We start from the raw sequence: 20,242 nt of genomic DNA on the forward strand, positions 1-20,242 counted from the left end.
ACTACAAACTTAACGGTTCCACAGCAGGAGTGTACTTCTTCCTCCCCAAGAAGACTACCACACGTGACCTTTCACACTTACAGTGGCCTTGCACTGCACTCCTTTGGGGCTGCTTCAGATCCTTGAGTCCTACAACCACAAGAACTGGGCTGGCTGAGTACTGTTGGGAAAACTGAGGCTAGAGAGTTATGTGGACAGCTCAGATGTCTGTCTCATTCAAGAATGCCATCTCAATAATTATTCTCAGTGAAGATTTCCTGAGCATGGCTTCAGGACAGTTGGCACATGGCCTGAACAGGCTGACTCACCTTTATTTTGATTTTTGAGGGAGCTATTACTTTTTTCTTGGCCCTGTTCAAAGAAAGGAACACAGAAATGGTTCAGAAGACATCCACAAGAAAAGATTAAAATAGCAGTTCCCCAAGAAATAAAATTCTGAGGTACTTACAGAAGTGATGTCAGGTGCCCATGGCCTCGTCGGCTCTCCTTAAATAGAGTCCTGAAAGAAAAAGGGCTGGGGTATCATATCTGCCCCACTATGCCACAACTATGCTTCCAGACTGTTCCTGAAGGTTCTGGTACTCAGTGGTATTTAATCCAGCCAAGGGGCCTAATATGGCCTCACCAACTTACCTATAGCCAGAACTCTAGGCTTTACCAAGAAAGTCAATGGCTCTGCTGCAGCCTACCACAGCCACAAGTTCCCTAAGGCAGTGGTGCTTTTCTTACTGCTATTTAAATCCACCCAAGGAAAATATGTGAAGTAGCACATACAGCATGTCTTTTTTTTCCAGAGAAACTCAACAAAAACTATCTTCATATAACCTAACCTAAAAGGAAAGAATAATAACTCCCGAGGTTCTTTCATCTGTCTAAAGCACCAATGAATCAAGCCAACATCTAACACTGTCATTATCTAACCACCCATGCCCTACATAAAACACATGTGCTCCCTACATGGATGACAACACACATGAAAGAGCTTCTGAACAGAAGCTCAACACTAAGCTCCAGCATGGAATTACCACTGCTCCTTGTGAATGAAACTGGAACCATGAGGAAGCCTCTAAGATGACTTCTATCTCTTAGCCTCTGGTACAGCCACTGCATCAAAACAACAGAGTCCATACTATGAGGAAAAGAGAATGCAGTCAATCCTCCAACTAAAGTGGGTGAGGACTAACAAGGACTGAATTCCACAAGTAAGATCCCTCTTATAGATTAAAAAGACTCCTTTCTAGATCCCAGTATGTCCCTAAGTACACTCAAGTGACATCAGAATTGAATCAATGAGACAGCGAACTATGAGGACAGAAATCACTGTCAGCCCAGACTTCCCTGCCTCAGCACAAGGGCCTCACCTGGCCTGCATCCAGCCTTTGGGCCAGAGAGGCTTGACCTCAGCATCCAGGAAAGCTTTCACACAGTCCTCCCAGGCCTGGGCCTTGCTGCTCCTCTCCAGATCACGGCTCTCCAGCTTGATTTTCACCACCTGGCACAGAAGCTCCCTGAGGAGCAGAGAGAGAGAGATCAGAAGCCACTCACCACCCTAAATGCTGTTTCACAGTTGCCACTGTGCTTTCAGCAACGCATGAAAGTAATTAATCCTAACCTTCATTAGCAATATGGGGACAGGCTCAGACACTGGTCTCACAAACCCTCCAATGACGCAAGGTCCCAGTTTGTGCACACCTGATTTCATCATTCCACTGGAATTTCTTCCGGGGTCCCATTATTCTCCGGCCCCCCTTTTCTTCATCTTCTTCCTCATCAGAACAAATCCGTTCTCTCTGCTCCTTGTCTTTCTCTTCCTCCAGCATCCTATAGAGGAACAGAAGTCCTGAGGTCCTTCTGCCCACCAGCTTCCTACTCCTCCCTTCTACAATGCTCTCCTTAAGATCAGAAAGTGCTAAGATTGCCTAGAACTGTGTTGGAGAAGTATAAAAAGAAGAGACAGGAACCTAGAGAGATGGCTCAGTGTTTAAAAGCATATACTGCTCTTACAGGGGATCCAAATTCAGTTTCCAGCACTCTAGCTCACAATCACCTGGAACAACTTCAGGGCATCTGACTCTCTTCTGGATTCTCCAAGCTCAAGCACATTCCCACAGACAAGTCTCATATACAGGTAATTTTAAGAGGAAGTAGGAGATACAGGCCGATAATGATCCTCGAGTAAGCTGGAGCACACTTACTTAGCAACCTTTGCTTGTGTGTGTGCTTGGCATTCATCCTGGTACTTGGCCACCTGCTCAGGCATAGCCCTACCAATGGCATCCTTGAGCTTCTGGAGTGGCTCTTTCAGGCGCCCACCCTACAAAAAAAGGACAGAGTTCAGGCTTGGCTCACACACCAGTCTTACACTGACAACCCAGAATGAGCTATCAAAAGGAGACAGTGCAGCAGATGGGATCCATGGGCTCCTTAGGCAGACTCTACCACCCACCTGTTCATAGAGGTGAAGTTTCCGAGCACGCTTGACCAGAGCGTCCTTGCTGCAGGGCAGGAATGAAGCCAGATAAGCAAATACCCCAGAACGGATTTGGCTAGTCAGCTCCCGGGTTTGCACCTCTATGCTGAAGAACACAAGACAGTCATCAATGGCCTGCAGCTCACTCTGAGTTTCCTCTTCCTTAAGTAGCAGACTGGAGAAGAAAGCTAGGCACTAAAAGTAGGTTGCATCTTATCTTAATGATCACACAATGTAACCAACCATGTGACCACAGCAATAAAACCTCTCCAGCAGCAACAAGAAAAACTCTCAAGCTTGATGAACTTGGCTAGGAAAAAAGAGTCAAGACCCTTAGGTCAATGATAAGACCAAGTCAAAGTACTCAAGAGAACAAAACCAAAGACAAAAAGATATGAGTATTAAATTTCATTAACAAAGAAAATATGAAAACTTTAAAAGTTAAAGTAATAAATTGCTTGGAGTCGGCAAGAAATATTTTCCAACAATATTTTAAAAATTTATTTTTATTTTTTTTACACAAAGTGTTTTGCCTATACATATATGTCTGTCCCATGTGCATACCTGGTGCCCATGGAAGCCATAAGAGGGCACTGGATCCCCTGGATCTAAAATTAAGAAGCCAAGTTGTTAAAGACAGTTGTGAGCCATCATTTGGGAACTAGGAACCAAAACTAGGTCCTCTGTGAGAGCAATGGCAAGTTCTCGTAGGGACTAGAGCATCTTTCCAGCCCTCTCCACCACATTTTGATTTTCAGTTACTAATTCTACCCATGATCATGAGATCAGCAAAATCCTCACTTCTCTAGTTTCTCCAAACAAACAGAAAAAGTCTGAGCTCTCTGTATGTGGCACAATCAAGCAGGCTCTTTGGTGACACAAAACTCTCACCTGATCCTCAAGGTGCTCTTTGAGGCCCTGTGCTGAACCAAAAGGTCCATCCACATTCTACTCAGTAGAGGCCATTTGTAGAATATTCAAGTCTTGACAAGAGTTCTTGCATAACCAAAACCCTGTTGTTAAGCAACAGGCTTCTCCTGCTACCTAATACAACCAGGAAAAAGGTTGCAAAGCTGTGGCCTGACATGGCTTAACTTTGTGTGCTTGCTGTTGTCCTTATTAATATAGTTCAGACAACCAAGTACCTCAGGTTTTTGGGGCTCCAGGCAAAGCATGATGGGATGAAGTGTAATGGCAGCACAAGTGAAAATGAGAAAGAACCCTGAGAGGCACCTAATTCCCAGGAGACCTGAGGTCACCAGGTTGTCAATTCATTCTTCTGCATTCTCTCTTTTTTTTTTTTTTTTATACTTGCCAAGAAGTCCTCTTCCAACTATGACAATATATGTATTATATCATTTTAATAATGTCTGTTGCTGAAGATTAGTAAGGTCTATCATTTATGGAGACAGATGCAGTGTCCCTGTTTCATTTTAAATAGGAGAGCAGAGACAAACAAACAGATGATACTCACTCTAGCAGGATGCCATTAATATCTTGAGTGAAGAACTTCTGTTTGCTCTCTCCCTCAGCAGCTCTGGCAGCCTGATTCACAGGAGACAGTAACAGGTATTAGTACCCTCTTTCCCCATGCATCCCTCACACTCATCAGCAGGCACAATCACCGCTCCCAAAGAGCACCTGCCAACACTCTCTGTCATCTTCCTGACTATTCCCCAGCCCCAGATTAAGGTCATCCCAAAGCCATTGCAGCATCTATGGATTGAGTTTCTTGGGACCTACTACAATATTAATCATGGAACAGAAAGAAGTGATCCTGAGACATCTGGCTAGAGACCAACTCAGCCAGCTGTCTAGCCTCAGTGTACAGACTCTTACCAACTACACTGTAAATTGGGATTTCTATACTGTCAATGGTAGAAAAACAACTAAGACCTTCAGCAAACCTACACCATTTAAAGCAGCAGTTCTCAACCTTTCTAATGCTAAAACCCCTTAATACAATTCCTCATGTTATGGTGATCCCCAACCATAAAATTATTTTTGTTGCTACTTTGTAACTGTAACTTTGCTACTGCTATGAATCATAATGTAAATATCTGTATTATTCTATGGTTTTAGGTGACTCTATGAAAGGGTTGCAACTCATGGGTGAAGTCAGACCTGCTGACTTAAAGGCTTTTATGTATCAAAAAATAATGAAAAGTAATAAAAACACTGTGTACTCCAGTCATTCTCAGTACCCAGAGAGAAGCCTATTAGAAGGAAAAAAAAAAATGACTGTGTAGCTTCAGCATTTAAATGACATCCTTTGAAAATCTGTACGGTATCCCACACCCAGACTCCTGAAATAATGTGATACTGAAGATGACACCTTGGAGAACAAGTCTAGAGATCCCCAAAGTGACCAGAGCCAAGACTAAACCTGGTAGTTCTCACTCTTAGCTGCACATGGAAGTTACCTAGGCAGCTTCCCATACCCCAGGCCAATCAAAACACAATCTTAGGAGTTGGAACTGAGGAATCTATGTTCTTGACGGGTAGCCCAAACATCAGATCTCTTTCAGCATACCATATAGTGATTCTAATAAGCAAAAAGATGATGATCTGAAAATTAAGGCAAAATATAGTTTCTGAAATCAAACTTTATATAATATGGGGACAACAAGGTGACTCTCTGGAAAAGATATATAAATCTTTAGTCTTCTGCCTTCTTGTCATTGCAATCTCTTGGCCCCTCTGGCTCCTCTAACCATTCCACCCACCTATTCTACTAGGTCATTTATATACTGCCCACCAGAAACAGCTCAGAAGCTGAGACTGACCTTTGACTCCTCATCTTCAGGCTTCTACATCCCAGCAGATCCCTCAAATCTAAGCCTCTAAGTCCTGAATCTTGTCTTTTGAACTCAGAACTAGTACTTCCAATTACCTCTAAATCACTTCCAATTACTTCTGTAAAGGGGTAGTGGCCTTGGATAAGCAAACAACTTATTAAAACTTACTTGCTTGGCCTCCTAGATTCCTACTCATACTTGCACCTTAGCCTTCTGACAACATCTCACTAACTTCCTTAGAATCCTATAAGGGTTTTTTTCAAGCTGAGACTCAAACCCAAACATGGCCCATGGCTTTCCACCATCTGCCACAAGCTATCCACTTCAGCTCCCATCTCCACCACATACTCTGAGGATCCCACTCCCCAACTACTCACTCACTCAGCCCTGCCCTAGTTTATGACAAGGACCTCTTGTCCTGAAAACCAACACTGTGGTCTATGGTCTGAGCTGTAGGTAGTTGAGAGCTACTCTTTGACCTCCTTTCAGCCTGCTGTCTACCTCCCCACCGTCTGTTTACATGACAGGACGATGGAGGATAGGAACTTGAATCCATGCCATTATACTCATTACAGCCATCAAGTCGCAGGGCCAATGAATGAGTGAAAAAAAGAGAACACATCAACAGATATGATTTTAAAAAGGCAAACTAAATGGAAAAAAATAAATATTGACTAATCAGAAATGAATGTGGAGAAACTATACAAAATTCAAGCTTCTAAGGATACCTTGACTAAAACATAACCCAGAGGAAACGGATAAAAGGTATGATAAACACTGGAGAGTGGAAGAAAGGACATGTGTGGTTATTTTATTTTATTTTATTTTATTGAGACAGAGTTTCTCTGTGTAACTCTGGCTATCCTGGAACTCACTCTGTAAACTAGGTTGGCCTCAAATTCAGAGATTTGCCTGCCTCTGCCTTCCTAGTGCTAGAATTAAAGATATGTGCCACCACCACCACCCAGTGTGCATTTTATTGTTAAATTAACTTATTTTACTTAATAATTTTTAAAAGATAAAGTCTTGCTGTGTATCTAAGGCCAGCCTTGAACTTACAATATATTCCAGACTGTCCTCAAACTTGCAATCCTGATTTCTGGGTGCTAAGATTATAGGCATAAGTTACTATGCATGGCTAAAAGGCATGTGCAATTTCTTACACTTTTAAAAAGCATTTAGAATTCTATCTTGGTGCTTTTCTAGAGCAGTGGGATTCTATTGCTTTGATATTTGGGGTTTTTGTTTCTGTGTTTGGGTTAGTTTGCTCCCCCAACCCTTGCATTGCTAGAGATAGAATATAGGGCCTCACACATGCTATTCAAGCCCTGCACCACCGACGTATAGCCTCAGTTAATATAAGAAGAAAACAAAATTGAATCCTGTGTGGTGTGCATATGTGAGTGTGTATGTGTGTGTTCCCATTAGTATGGCTGCATATGTTTGTACTGGTACAAATATAGGCTAGCAGACTACCTCAGCTGTTGTTTCTTAGGAGCCATGGCTTACTATCCAAGGATTCTGGGAAATCAAAACTTGTGTCCTCATGCTTGTGTGGCAAGCACTTCACTATCTCCCCAGACAAGTTACTGTTTTGTTTAAACTTACACTACTAGTTCTAAGACCCAGAAGTATCCTTAGTTAATTCAATCTCACTCCTTAAACAGATATTCAAACATCACATTGTTCATCAGGCCTGTCAACAGTTTAAGTTTGCAAATAAATATTCCTTTTCTGAAACAGGGTTTTATTAACCCAAGGATGAACTTGAACTCTGTGTTTATATGTACTTTGTATATATGTATGGTATTTGTGTGTGCACACAAGACATCAAAGGAGCATATTAACAGTTCTTCTCAATCACTCTCTGCCTTATTCCTTTGAGGTAAGGTCTCTCCCTGAATCTGGAATCCCAGTATTTTGGGCTAGGCTTTTAGCCACTAAGCCTACTGCTCTTTCTGCTCCATCCCACGCTGAGAGCAATAAGGTTATAGGTACATGGTAGACCACATGTTATGTAAGTGCTAGGATCCAAAATTCAGGTCCTCAATGGTTGCACAACTAGCATTCTAAGCCACTGATCTGCCCTTCTCACTCCTATCCTTTAACTCTTGATTCTCCAGCCTCTGCTAAAGAGCTAAAATTACAGGGGGATGCACTACCATAGCAGGCTACAAATTTTATTTTTAGATAATAAGCCATTTCTCCAGTACTTCAAAAGCTTTCTGCCTGTATAACCTTTAAAGAAATTTTTTTCTGAATCCTTTTAAAGTGCATCTTAGAGGATCTGGCTTTATAGTAAATTACTTAAGTGGTACATTTTTAAATAAATCCAAATTAAAGACTAACTGAAGTTGGGCTTGTTGCCACACGCCTATAATCCCAGTTACTCTGGATACTGAAGCTGATTCCAAATCTGAAGTAAGACTAAGTTAACTAGAGAGACTACCATGATCTGTAGAAACCCTTGATAGGGAGGTTTAGTCAGCATATGGCTAATGTGCTGGCTGAATGTAGTCACAAGTGTGAGTTCAGGTAAGATCAGAAAAGAGCCACTTAACCAGCATAGTCAGGAATAATATGTAGCTAAGCCCAAGTTTTAACATCCATTTTTAAATTTAAGCAATAGAAATGAACATGTATCTCCTCTAAAGTCAAGATTTAAAATCTATCTAATCTTATTTTTAAAAAGAGTAAGAGAGGAAAATAAATTCAGGGAAGTAAAAAGTACAGGGAGAAATACTTAAAACTGCTACCATAATGATGCACATCGAGTTTAACTCTGGGGTTGAGACAGGGTCTTGTGTGGCCCAGCTAATCTTGAACTTCTTTTGCTGCCGGGATGATCTTTAACGACACATTCTCCTGTCAACACCTCCCAACGACTGGGATTGTAAGTGAGTGCCACCAAGCCCAGCTATCAAATTTGATTTTTAAATTTTATGTGTATGAGTACACTGTAGCTGTCCTCAGACACACCAGAAAAGGGCATCAGATCCCATTACAGATGTTTGTGAAGCACCATGTGGTCGCTGGGAATTGAACTCAGGACCTTTGGGCTAGCAGTCAGTGCTCTTAGCTGCTGAGCTGTCTCTCCAGCCCCCTCAAATTTAATTTTTAAAATGTTGTGTTCATTTCAAGACCTAGCACAGAATTCTTTATTAAGAATACAAATAGCCGGGCGTTGGTGGCGCACGCCTTTAATCCCAGCACTTGGGAGGCAGAGGCAGGCGGATTTCTGAGTTCGAGGCCAGCCTGGTCTACAAAGTGAGTTCCAGGACAGCCAGGGCTACACAGAGAAACCCTGTCTCGAAAAACCAAAAAAAAAAAAAAAAAAAAAAAAAAAAAGAATACAAATAATCACATGTGGCTTTTTGGAATTCTATGTAATGTTCTATGTCTAAATATATTAAAGACAACCTTTCCTAGCAAATTATCACAAAGGACCAGGTACTCAGATACCCATGCACACATATGAAGGGCTCCAGGTGCAGCACAATCTGTAATGCAAGCTGTAAAGAAGCCATTATTCAGGAGAGACAACTTACCAGATAGCATGTCTACCCAGAGAGCGTTCTTGTACCACAGTTCAACACTGTTTCAGGCTGTGGCACTTCATTCTCACTATATCTTTTCCCAAAAAGGTCAAATAATAGGTTACTACTCTGATCACAATCTACTGTGGGAGTGAGCACACAACCAGGAGTTTTATTTTGACTTTTCTGTTAGACAATGGTCCACTATCACTTGGTCTCACTTAACTCAGTTAACAAGGCTTTGAGAGACTACAAAACAATGTGCTTACAAATCAAAGCATTGAGAAGAACAAGAAAGAATTTTTAAACATAAATTCTGAGCAACAAGACGATATGCTCAAGCATGCCAAGTGCAGATTCAACTCCTCTCCCTTCAATGTCGTATTCAGATAACTGAGTCCCTGACATGGCACAGTTCATTAAAGCATTACATTTAAGAACACTTAGATATACCACACATAAGCTAACAAGGAGAAACTATAGCTGTGAATAAGATGTTTTGTTTGCTTTGTATATTATGTTTAAATATCTTCTCTAGGTGAGAAAACAAAACATTTATACTGAAGCTGATGTTTTACACTGTCCTAAAACATGAAGCAGTCACAGTTGTGATTCTGAAAATGCTATAAGAATCACTAGTTCAAAACATACAGCTTTTGAACACAAACACTCCTGGAGCTACAGTCCAAACCAGTGTCTACAGGGAAATGTTACTTTAACCAAGGCAATGGTGTCAAAACAAATGATCCACAGTTAGATCACAGTTAGAGGTAAATCAGTGAATAGACAGTTCTTAGGACTCAGGGATCATCTCCAAATCCTGGAGGGAAACAGCAGCATGGCTATCCCATGCTAAAGAGTGCTTGCTACTTTCTGGGACAGGAAGAGGTCTCAAACTAAGCTTCCACTCGGCACCAAGGAGGTACACCTCAACACTGATTATGTCACCACAAGGGAGCAGGTAAAACCCAATAACAGCTAAGCATGTGCTTGCTCTACATGTGTGTACAAACCAGTGAAGTTTCAAAATCCTTAGAAGAATTCAAAGATGACATTTTACCTCAGCTGCCTGCTGTCAACATCAGGGCTGGTCATCAAACGCAAAGGGGAGTTGAGACAAAAAAATTGGCAGAAAATAGAATAAGAGAAAAATTTCCCCAAAGTAAAATTTCCAGACATGGAGGAATCAAAAAAAAAAAAAAAAGGTGAAAAACTAAATCCTAGTCAGTAAAGCTTACAATGTTTCCTACTTGCAATGAAATGAGAACTTGGGAAAGGCTTACACTTTCACAAAGGATTTCTTGTGCATCAAGCCTCAAGAGGTGCAGAGCTAATACCTATCTACTGAAATGGCTTCCAGGAAAGCCCTGCCATATTATGTCACCATACCTGAGCCAGCTCCTTAACACGCTTCTCCAGGGGTGTTGGCAGGCCTTCAGGGAAGGAAGAGGGCTGCCTGAATTCCTGATCCAATCCCACCCCAAGGGAATCACTTCCATCATCCATATCTCGGAAAGGGCTTCCTTCTGGAGACTCACTGAGCAGCTGCTCCAAGTCCAAATCCGTCAGGGAGTCCATGGCAGTGGCAGCTTGGAGCAAGTCATTGTCAGAAGTAGAGCCAAAGAGTGAGAGCAATGGGTCAGAAGTGCCCTCTAGTTCCCTCAGGCCCTGGGCTTCTATTGATGACACAGCTACAGGCTTATGTTCCTCCTCCCTCTTTTTCTGAGCCTCTTTCTCCTTCTGAAATTTCTTGAGCATTTCTCTAACACTTAATGACCCAGAATACTTCTTCTTCTTTTTCTCCTTACTGGCATTGAGGGCTGTGAAGCTGTAAGCAAGAGGGAAACTGGTTACTCAGGTTGTAGGACTTTCCATGAAAAACTCAGTAGCCTGCATCCCTCCTCCCAGGGAAGGGTCTCCTCTCCATAACAGTCTTTGTTTTGTCAGTCCACTCTGTTATCATGCCTCCATCCTTTTGGCATAGAGAACTTGTTCTTGATGGACCAAAGCTTGAGCATGAATACAGATTAGCAATTCGTGTCATATAGTGCTAAATATCCAGTGTGTTTTTAAGAATCACTACCAGGATGAAATAAAAGTTTGCAAAAAATGGGGGGGGGGAAGGAAAACTATTTTAAGAAAGAATTCATGAGAAGCAAAGAACAGCAGTGACTTGAAGGCAGCTGGGTTGACTGGGTAAGGAGGAATCATGACCAGAGAAGACAAAAGAAAATAAAGACAGAAGAATTGGGGCAGAGAGGAGTGCCAAGAGAACAAGGAACATCAGCAATCACATGGTGACAGAGATCGCTGCTGAGACTGACAACGGAACACAGGCACACAGGCTATCCAACACACAGAGGTGAGAATGGCTGACTTGCCCAGAACAGCCCTATCAGAAGGAAGAGGAGAGGAGGGTCAGGCCCTATAGTCCCTTTCGAAGCTGGAGAGGAGAGGGAGGGAAAGCCAGTTCCCAGGTATCCCAGGGCCCTCATGTGCCCTCATGGGCCAGAATTTTTCCCAGTGAAAAGCTGCTGCCTCTCACCCGGCTTTGGAAAACTTGGATTTTTTCGATCTCTTCTCCTTGTCGTAAGTGTCATCTTTCTTCTTCTTTTTTATCTTTTCACCACCTTCCTTCAACTTCCGCTTCTAAGAATTAAAGACAAGGCAGTTACACAATTCCCTGGGTCAGAGAGCAAGTACACTAGATTCTGCACTGGCTTTGCTCTGTGTGGGGTATATCTTTAGACCTATCTCATTTCCTTCATGAACAAAAAGCTGTTTCTCAAAGCAGTCTCTGGGTCAAGAACCCACAGCATTCCAACAGTGTTTGCTGCAAACATCCAAGTGAAGGCCCTGGTGGCTGTTCTAGAATTGGTTGTAAGTGAACCATCTCATTTTAAGTAATAGCCAGTAGTAGGCAAGCCTTGAAATACACTCAAACTAAAGCTGACCAGTTTGTAATGGGTGACAGCCCCAGAACTAAAGTCCTCTCCAAGTCCACAGTGGAAAAGCCAGGAAGAGTGAGTTCCTAGCCCTCCTTGAGACATATTTGGAAACATGACCCTGATGGATCATCTTGAGACATGGATGAAATGACTAAGGCCTGACCAGCATCCCCATGTTTACATCATGTACCTGTCCACCAGTCTCCTGAGCCATCCTAAGAGACTACATGTTCTAGAGTAACCTACTAATTTCAGAGAGTCACATCAAAAAAATACTTCTAAAGTCCAAAAGAAAGACTATCCTAACCTTTGGAGATTTTTTCTTCTTTTCTTTAATGAAGTCATCCTCAGATTCTGAAGCTTGTCTAAACTGCAAGGTTCCTGAGTTGATGTAAAATCCTCCATACTTTGTAGTCAAAGAAGCAGGAACAAGTTCATCATACTAAAGAAAGAAAACATACCATCAGCAACCACTTCTGACTCTACGGTCCAAGGTACAAAGCTCATCTTAAGAGATGCAACTGGGATTTCCTATCACTCTTCAGACACCATGCTAAGACATTCTCTCTTCAATCACTAGTGTGCAAGCTACTAGATGTTTTGGAAAGAAAAGGTCATGATTTTCAAATAAAAAAAACCAAGTTCTGGGTTCAGGAGGTCTCTTCCTCTTAAGTTCAGTGTTGCTTGTGCAAAGAGGACATACTGAGATGCCACAACCCCACTTCCCCACTGTCGGTATCATACAGTATCATATTACTAAGTACTCACCGCCTCAGAGTTATCAATGAAAGAATCAGATTCATCATAGCCATATCCCATGTCAATCAAATCCTGTACTCGGTCTTTCCTACGTTTCTTTCCACCCTGAAATTTAAAAGCAAGGTATCACATGGTTTTTTGGTAAGTACAATTAAATGCTGCCTTGAGCTAGTGATTAAGTTGTAAAGCAATGAAAACACATACTATCCCCCAACCTGTCTCTCTGTGTCTCTTCTCTTTCTCTCACACACATACATACTCTAACCCCTCCCCTAAAGATCTCTGAAATAGGGCAGATTTAATTTGCATAAATGACCTAAGAAAGAAAAACAAAATAGATTCTTTTGCTCTATAACAAAACAGATCCTCTAAGGCCTTATTTATTTACCCATTTAATTCACACATAGTTCCTGCCACGTTAGAGTTCTGCACCTTAATGCATTGGTTTAATAAGTGCATTCTGTTTCCTATGAATACTACATCTATTTCCAGATCACTTCTGACTATCCACTAAATGAACATGAAAATGCCTGGAGACTGTTCTCACTAATGAGGTTGTTGTCTTGCCCAACACAGAAATCTTACATATTTTTCTTCAAATTTCCGTGCAAGGGCCTCCACCTTATGCCTTTCTTTTTCTTCATCATTGAAAGGATCCAAGACATCTTTTTTCTGAAAAGAGATCATTCCACAAAAAATAAAATACACACACACAAAATGCCATAGTCCTAGTTAAAGAACCTTCAATGACTACCCAACACTTATAAACTATGTAATAAAAACTATTATTTAGAAATAGCAAGATAAAATACCATGTTTTACTGTTTAAAAAACAGAATTTCACCAAGTGTATCTATTGATGGCAATCCTAGCTACTAGAAAGGCCGAGGCACAATGATCTCAATTTCAAAACCAGACCTGACTACAGAGTGAGGTCAAAGGTAGCCTAAACAATGCATCAAAAGCTTGTCTTAACAAGAAAAAAAAAATGGGGTGGGGAGAGATGGCTCAGTGGTTAAGAGCATGGACAATTCTTCCAAAGGTCCTCAGTTCAACTCCCAGCAACCAACCACCTATGCTGGGATCTGACACCTTTTTCTGGCATCAGACATACATATAGGCAGAGCATTCATATAGAAATATTAAAAAAAATAAGTCTATAAATTTGTTCTAGAAAAAAAGACAGAAAGAAAAAAAGGGGTAATAATGGCCTAGTTTAGTGTTATAGTCCTTGCATGATCAACTCCAAAACCATACATTAAAGAGAGAAAGCGGAGGGAGAATACGATTCAAGAAAACCTGATCAAATATCTACAATGACCTAACACTGGGGCTTCAAATATAGCAAAGGGTCTTTACTAAAGATACTCAATGTCCAGAGAACTATGTTCAATACAGTTGATTCTGTAATTCTTATTGTAGGCACTTGAAAACATTTTAAGAAAGGTCCAAAGGCACCAAGAAACTTCTAGGATAGTCAAGGTTCAAAAAAGTTAAAAATGATGGCTCAGGGCTTAAGAATACCAACATCCCTTTATTTAAAGGACTTGTATTCAATTCCCAGCATCCACATGGCAGTTCATAGCCATGTCCAACTCCAGTCTCAGGAAATCTGAGACCTTCTTCTGGCCTGATAGTACTGCATGCATGTAGTACAGATACATACGCAGGCCAAATACCCATACACATTAAATAGATAAAGTTTTTTAAGTTAAAAACTGTACTCTCTTTGGCAGCATATCTATTAAAACTGGAATGATACAGAGAAGATTAAGGAGGCCCCTGTTGCAATGATGACATGCAAATTCATGAAGTGATACATATTTAAAGAAAAAAAATGTTTAAGACCCCACAAAATGTAGTACAAGCTTTTGACAGCCATTCTGGCTTTAGAAAAACGGTATGAGGGGTTTAAGAACTTACTCTACTGGTAGAATGGTTGTCTAGAAAGCACAGGCACTGATGAAAAGGAAAGAGGAACCAAAAAACATAAAATAATAATAGTTAGTAGTTATTGTTATATTATAATTATAGTTACTATTATTACTATTATTATTATTATTTAATAGTGCTTCTCAAGTCAAACATTGATTAACAGAATCCTTACCCTTGGAAACAAACCTTCAAGGGTCCTCTGTCATGACTCTTTTCTCTGCCAACCTCAATAATCATTCCTAATACTTTCATGTAATCTAAAGTTTGCTTTTATTCCATAAGTTTACTCATGTAGTTTAAAAAAATTAATTTATTTACATTTCTTTTATTTATTTAATTACTTTTTAAAAAATTATATTATTTATATTTTATTTACTTACACTGTAGCTATCTTCAGACATACTAGAAGAGGGCATCAGATCCCATTATAGATGGTTGATGGTTGTGAGCCACCATGTGATTGCTGAGAATTGAACTCAGGACTTCTAGAAGGCCAGTCAGTGCTCTTAACCACTGAGCCATCTTTTCAGCCCCCAACTCCTACGTTTTTAATCAAATAAATTTTCCATGTTCTCGGGCAAGGGATTTTAATATTAATAGTAATTATAATATATATATGCTAAGGCTTCAGAGTGCACATAAAATACTGAAAAATAGATGCTTGCTTCAAAACAGACATATCCAAGCCAAGCATGAAGGTACATTCCTGTAATCTCAACACTTGGAAAACAGAAGCAAAAGAATAATGTTCTAGGGCTGGAGAGATGACCCAGCAGTTAAAAGCACTGAATGTTTGTTCTTTCAGAGAATCAGGGTTCAATTCCTGGCACCCACATGGTAGTCCATAACTGTCTGTAACTCCCAGATCTGACACCCTTACCCAAATATATATGCAAGCAAAATACCAATGCACAAAAAAAAAAGAAAAAAAAGAGTCAAAGGCCAGCCCAGACTACATAGTATTGCTTGATTTCCAATCTCAAACAAATAAAAAGAAAAAAACTTCCTTTATTCTACTTTCCAGTCTAATAAAACCCACCCACTCAAAATGATTTACATGACTTATAGTGTATATGCATACTGGAATACTATGGCACATACAAAGTACAAACATTTATAATAAATGAGTGGCTTTTATATGTTTTTGCCTGCATGTTTATATGTGCGGTATGTGCATGCATGGTGCCCAAAGAAGTCAGAAAAGGACATCAGATCCGCTGGAACTAGAATTACAAATGGATGGGAGCCGCGGTATGGGTTCCGGAAGTGGAACCTGGGTCCTATTAAAAGAACAGTGCTCTTAACAACTAAGCTGTCTCTCCAAACCTACATGGGCTTTGTAAAAAAAAACATGTGCTGCTTATTTGTATCTTCTGTTTCTATAATGATCACATACAACTTAAATGGCTAAAATAACTTAGAAATTCCATTTTTGGATGGGTGGTGGTTACACTTTTAATCCTAGCACTTGAAAGGCAGAGGCAGGTAGATCTCTGTGAATTAAAAGCCAGTCTGGTCCACTACTGTTATACAGAAAACTCTAACTCAAAAAAACAAACAAACAAACAAAAAGGGCATTTTTGAGCACTACTCAATTTAACAAGAATTCCTCAAAACCCAGCCAACACATCTTTTCAATTCCAGAACCGAAGACTCAGTTCTGACCAAACACACCATGCTAGCCATTATTGAGCTCAGCCAAGGGCCTCTGGGGCTTAAACCTCAACATATTGTAACTTCTGCTACCTGTGCTCCTGGAATTTTTTAAAAATACCTATAAGACTGTAAAATCCTCTGAGGCAGGGACAGTCTTTCCCACTTTTATATGGTCCTCCCTGTGCAGTAGCACTTCACATTGTAAAGAATGTGTTAAATGAATACATAAATGTATCAGATTATACTAGGAGTAGGTGCCCAGGACCTCACACATTTCTGTACTCTTAACACTACAAGACAGATCCACTCAGAACTTGTAAAACTGAAAAGTAATGATTCCCTTGAAACTTGATCCAAATTTTTCTGCGTACATTCCATACATTTTTCTGTAATATTCAAAGTAATATGGAACTTCTCTTCCTCAGCTTCCAAAAATAAAACAACAAGGTAAGTCAGAGCACTGGAGATCTAATTTCAATTGTTTTATCCATTTAGTATGAGCCCATAAATAAATACATTAACTCCTACTAATGTGTCTTTCTCTTAAGAATGAGGACCCTATCCGTACTAGGAATTGTGAACAGATTTTAAATTATCTTTCTCATCCTGTTTACTGGCCCTTATACAACATGATGACCCTTGAAATAGATGTACTGACTTCATTCTGCCTGTAAGATTATCAATCAAGATAACAAACACAGTTTGGGCTGGAGAGACAGCTCAGCAGTTACAAGCATCTGGAGAGCTTCCCTTCCTGCACCCACATAGCAGCCAAACCATCTGTAACTCCAGATGATCTAATTCCCTCTTCTGGATTCTACAGGTAACACATGTGGTACAGATACATACAGACAACATACACATAAGCAAATACACATAAAAGCAAATAATGGAGCAGGAGAGATGGCTCAGTACTTGAGAACATGTTGGCTGTTCTTGCAGGAAACCTGAGTTCAATTCCCAGCACCCACATGATGGCTCACCATCATCTCTAACTCCAGTTCCCGGGGATCTAACACCTAGTTTCTACAGGTACATACATATGCAGTGAATATACATACATGTAGAAAAAAGACTCAAAAAATAAAGTTTAAAGGATAAACAAAACACATTTTAGTCAAGTGGTGACATACACCTTCATCTCAGCACTGGGGGGCAGGAGGGGGTGGAGGCAGGAGGATCGGGAATTCAAAAGCATATTGCTATATGGTAATTAAGAGGCCAGTCTAGGCTACATGAGACCCTACCTCAAATATAACAAAATATAACCCTACACATTTATATTCAAGTGAGGAATCCTTCGTAACTAGACATGCTTCCTCCATACATTCTCAAAATCGATCAAGCTGGGTGAGTACTTGGCACCAAGACACCATGCTAGAGACTTACCAACATTATCTCATCCCACCCTTCTGTGAGCCAGGTGCTGGCCTCATCCCTGTTCTGCTAAAAGCCACTAGAGACCAAACTGCCACAAGCATGGTCCTACTCATCTTCTCTTTCAAGCCTACCAGCATACTAACATACAGTAGATGTTTAAAATGCTCTTCATCTAGCTTATTCATATAACATACATACTATATATACATACAAGCACAAAGAAATAGAAAACTGGTCTTGATTGACAGCAGTTCCCTGTGAGGAAGGGGAACAGTGTTTGAGACAAGTAGAAATGTTTCTACTATCCTGGTAAATGTGTTTTATGAGCAATGTGCAGGTTGCATGGCAATGCTAAGTATATGAAAAATCTACAAATTTTATCATTATGTACTTTTTTAAATTGTATGTATGATACAACTAAAAAAATTGTTTAGATTTTTTTAGATGGATATAGTGGTGTAAATATATAAACCCAGCATTTAGGTGTCTGCCACAGGAAGATCGTAAGTTTAAGTTCAAGGTCAACCTGGGCTACATAGTAAGATTGTGTTTACTTGGCTTTTTGTTTGTTTGTTTTGTTTTCCAGCTTGACACAAGCTAGAGTCATCTTAGAAGAGGGACTTCAACAGAAAAAAAATGCAACTTTCAGACTGGCCTGTAGACAAGTCTGTGGGAATAGTTCTTGGTATGATTGATATAGGAATAGCCCACTCTAGGTGGTGAGACCCCTGGACAAGTGGCCCTGGGCTGTACAAGAAGGTAACTGAGAACCAAGCCAATAGGCAACACTCTCCACAGCTCCTGCTTTTGTCCCTGCCTCAACTTCCCTTCATGATAGCAGTAGGCTGGAAGCTGAAATAACCCTTTCCTCCTCCCCAACTTGCTTTTGATTTCTACATTTATCACAGCAACAGAAGAGAAAGACACTCACTCTCTTGAAAATATATAAAAACATAAACACTTCTTTAAAAAGTTAATGACTGACCAATGCTGTAACAGTTGAAGATGGGTAATAGATATTACCCATACTTGGTAATCTACGCATATTTGAAAGTATGCATGTTTGAAAGTTCCATACTAGAAAAGTAAAACAAATATGCCAAGAAAAGAAATACATCAGGGTTGGTGAGAGGTCAACCTGGGCAGAATGAGATTCTTGGCACTTGCTATCAATTCTGATACCCTGAGTTCCATTCCCAGGTCCTACCTGAGAGAAGGAGAGCTCTGACTCCTACAAGTTACACATGTGTGTGTGCACGTGCATGCACGCACACATTCTCGCTCTCTCTCTCCTTTCTCTCTCCATAATAAATGTTTAAAAATTTAAAAGAAAAGAAGAAGAAAACATCAGTTAAAAATCATTTGAAGAAACCAAACTGATTTTCAAACAGCCTGAAGCTCACAAAGCCAATTTTGACATAGGAAGAAGGCAGGCAGGCAAGCAAGCAAGCAAAAGCAAATTTCTACACATCCAAAACCAAAAACTACTCAAGACACTGCTGTCCAGAAATGATGAGCAGTGTGGGTATCTTCCTGTCCGTCCTACCAGAGTGGTCAAAGGAAAGCATGCAACACTGCAACCATCAAAAAAAGGATCCCATGTGAGTAATATAAAAATATTAGCACAAAAAGGTGCTTTTTTTTAATTTATATTGTTAGCCATAATTCAAACTAGCCTTTAATATGCCATATATTTTTCTCTAGCATTAGTCAGGAGGATTCCTAAAAGAATTTTCTTCCTTCTCACCCAGTGCTTGCTCACTCTAGGTGAGTGAAATGAACCTGGGGCAGCTGAGGCCTAGAGTAGCCTCACTTCCCTAATATAAAGGTCCATGTGAACATATTGGTAGCTTCATGTTAGGTCTACAGAGCAACCAGAATGTACCTTGTCTCCAGGATGAAGGCCTTTCACCTTCCCTCGGATGTTCTTCACCAGCTCTGGGTAGAAGAACTCTGGACAGCGTTTGTGATCTGGTTCAAAGAGAGTGAGTGTAATCCGAACAGCTGCTGCAGCTGGCTCACAGTCTTGATGCTGTTCTGTTCCTCCAACCTCCTCTTTCCTGGATTTCTTCAAAAATGCAGGATTCAAAGAACCTGGGAGAGAGGTGAACTGGACCCTGTGGGGCTCCGACATGGCTACCAACAAGTCTTAGCAGGTGTCACTGCATGGTTTCTGTTAACATTGAAAAGAAGGCCCAGGTCAAACCAAAATAGCAAAGATAAACATTTTCAAAATAACAAAAATAGGCATTTCCTTGTCAGTTATTCAGTTAAAAATTTTCATTGTCAAAAAGAATCCATTGATAAATTATAAATTGCTTTAACTTATTTAAGCAAATAGTCTTAAACATATTTTTTTTCCTACTTTACAAATCACCTAACACCATATAAGTCAAAAGCCTATGTATTAATGCAGTCAAAACTTGGGTTTTGTTGCATGTGACTTATTTCTTTTGTGTCTAGAAAGCCCTTTATAAACAGATCACATGGAAGAAATCACCCAGTCTATTAAAGAGTTTTCACTTTCAACTCTAACTCATGGTGAACTTACTGGGCTCTATGCTGTGAGAACAGGCTCTAACTTGGTTCTTCCCAGTACCAATTACAAAGCAGACCTCATATATGTATGGTCCATGTCTAAAAGCTGTGTTACATGAATCAAGTACTTGAGAGATTATTTATCCAATACTGAATTGTCTTGGAAACTCTTAGTATCTTCAATTATCTTTTTTAAAATAATTGGATTTTAGCCTATTTCAG

At 40.3% G+C, this 20,242-nt stretch overlaps 1 protein-coding gene and 1 non-coding gene across 3 annotated transcripts in view; one reads left to right on the plus strand and one right to left on the minus strand.

Moving 5' to 3' along the window:
• Positions 1-20,242, minus strand: part of Ubn1 (ubinuclein 1) — a 35,486-nt gene that overhangs the window by 11,630 nt on the left and 3,614 nt on the right. For both annotated transcript variants that reach the window (XM_028788361.1, XM_028788362.1), the window contains exons 2-14: positions 19,368-19,655; positions 13,097-13,183; positions 12,521-12,616; positions 12,060-12,194; positions 11,350-11,453; positions 10,194-10,632; positions 3,945-4,015; positions 2,447-2,576; positions 2,196-2,314; positions 1,693-1,821; positions 1,362-1,508; positions 449-499; positions 309-351 (exon numbers count right to left, since the gene is read on the minus strand). In XM_028788361.1, the coding sequence (XP_028644194.1) occupies positions 309-351; positions 449-499; positions 1,362-1,508; positions 1,693-1,821; positions 2,196-2,314; positions 2,447-2,576; positions 3,945-4,015; positions 10,194-10,632; positions 11,350-11,453; positions 12,060-12,194; positions 12,521-12,616; positions 13,097-13,183; positions 19,368-19,616 (1,800 nt within the window). In that variant the 5' untranslated portion in view covers positions 19,617-19,655. The remainder of the gene's footprint in view (positions 1-308; positions 352-448; positions 500-1,361; positions 1,509-1,692; positions 1,822-2,195; positions 2,315-2,446; positions 2,577-3,944; positions 4,016-10,193; positions 10,633-11,349; positions 11,454-12,059; positions 12,195-12,520; positions 12,617-13,096; positions 13,184-19,367; positions 19,656-20,242) is intronic.
• LOC114639623 lies at positions 14,232-14,339 on the plus strand. Its single transcript, XR_003714032.1, has one exon. It is a non-coding gene; the product is annotated as a U6 spliceosomal RNA (small nuclear RNA).

This window comes from Grammomys surdaster, unplaced genomic scaffold, assembly GCF_004785775.1.
Source record: "Grammomys surdaster isolate TR1022 unplaced genomic scaffold, NIH_TR_1.0 125745, whole genome shotgun sequence".
NCBI lineage: Eukaryota > Metazoa > Chordata > Mammalia > Rodentia > Muridae > Grammomys > Grammomys surdaster.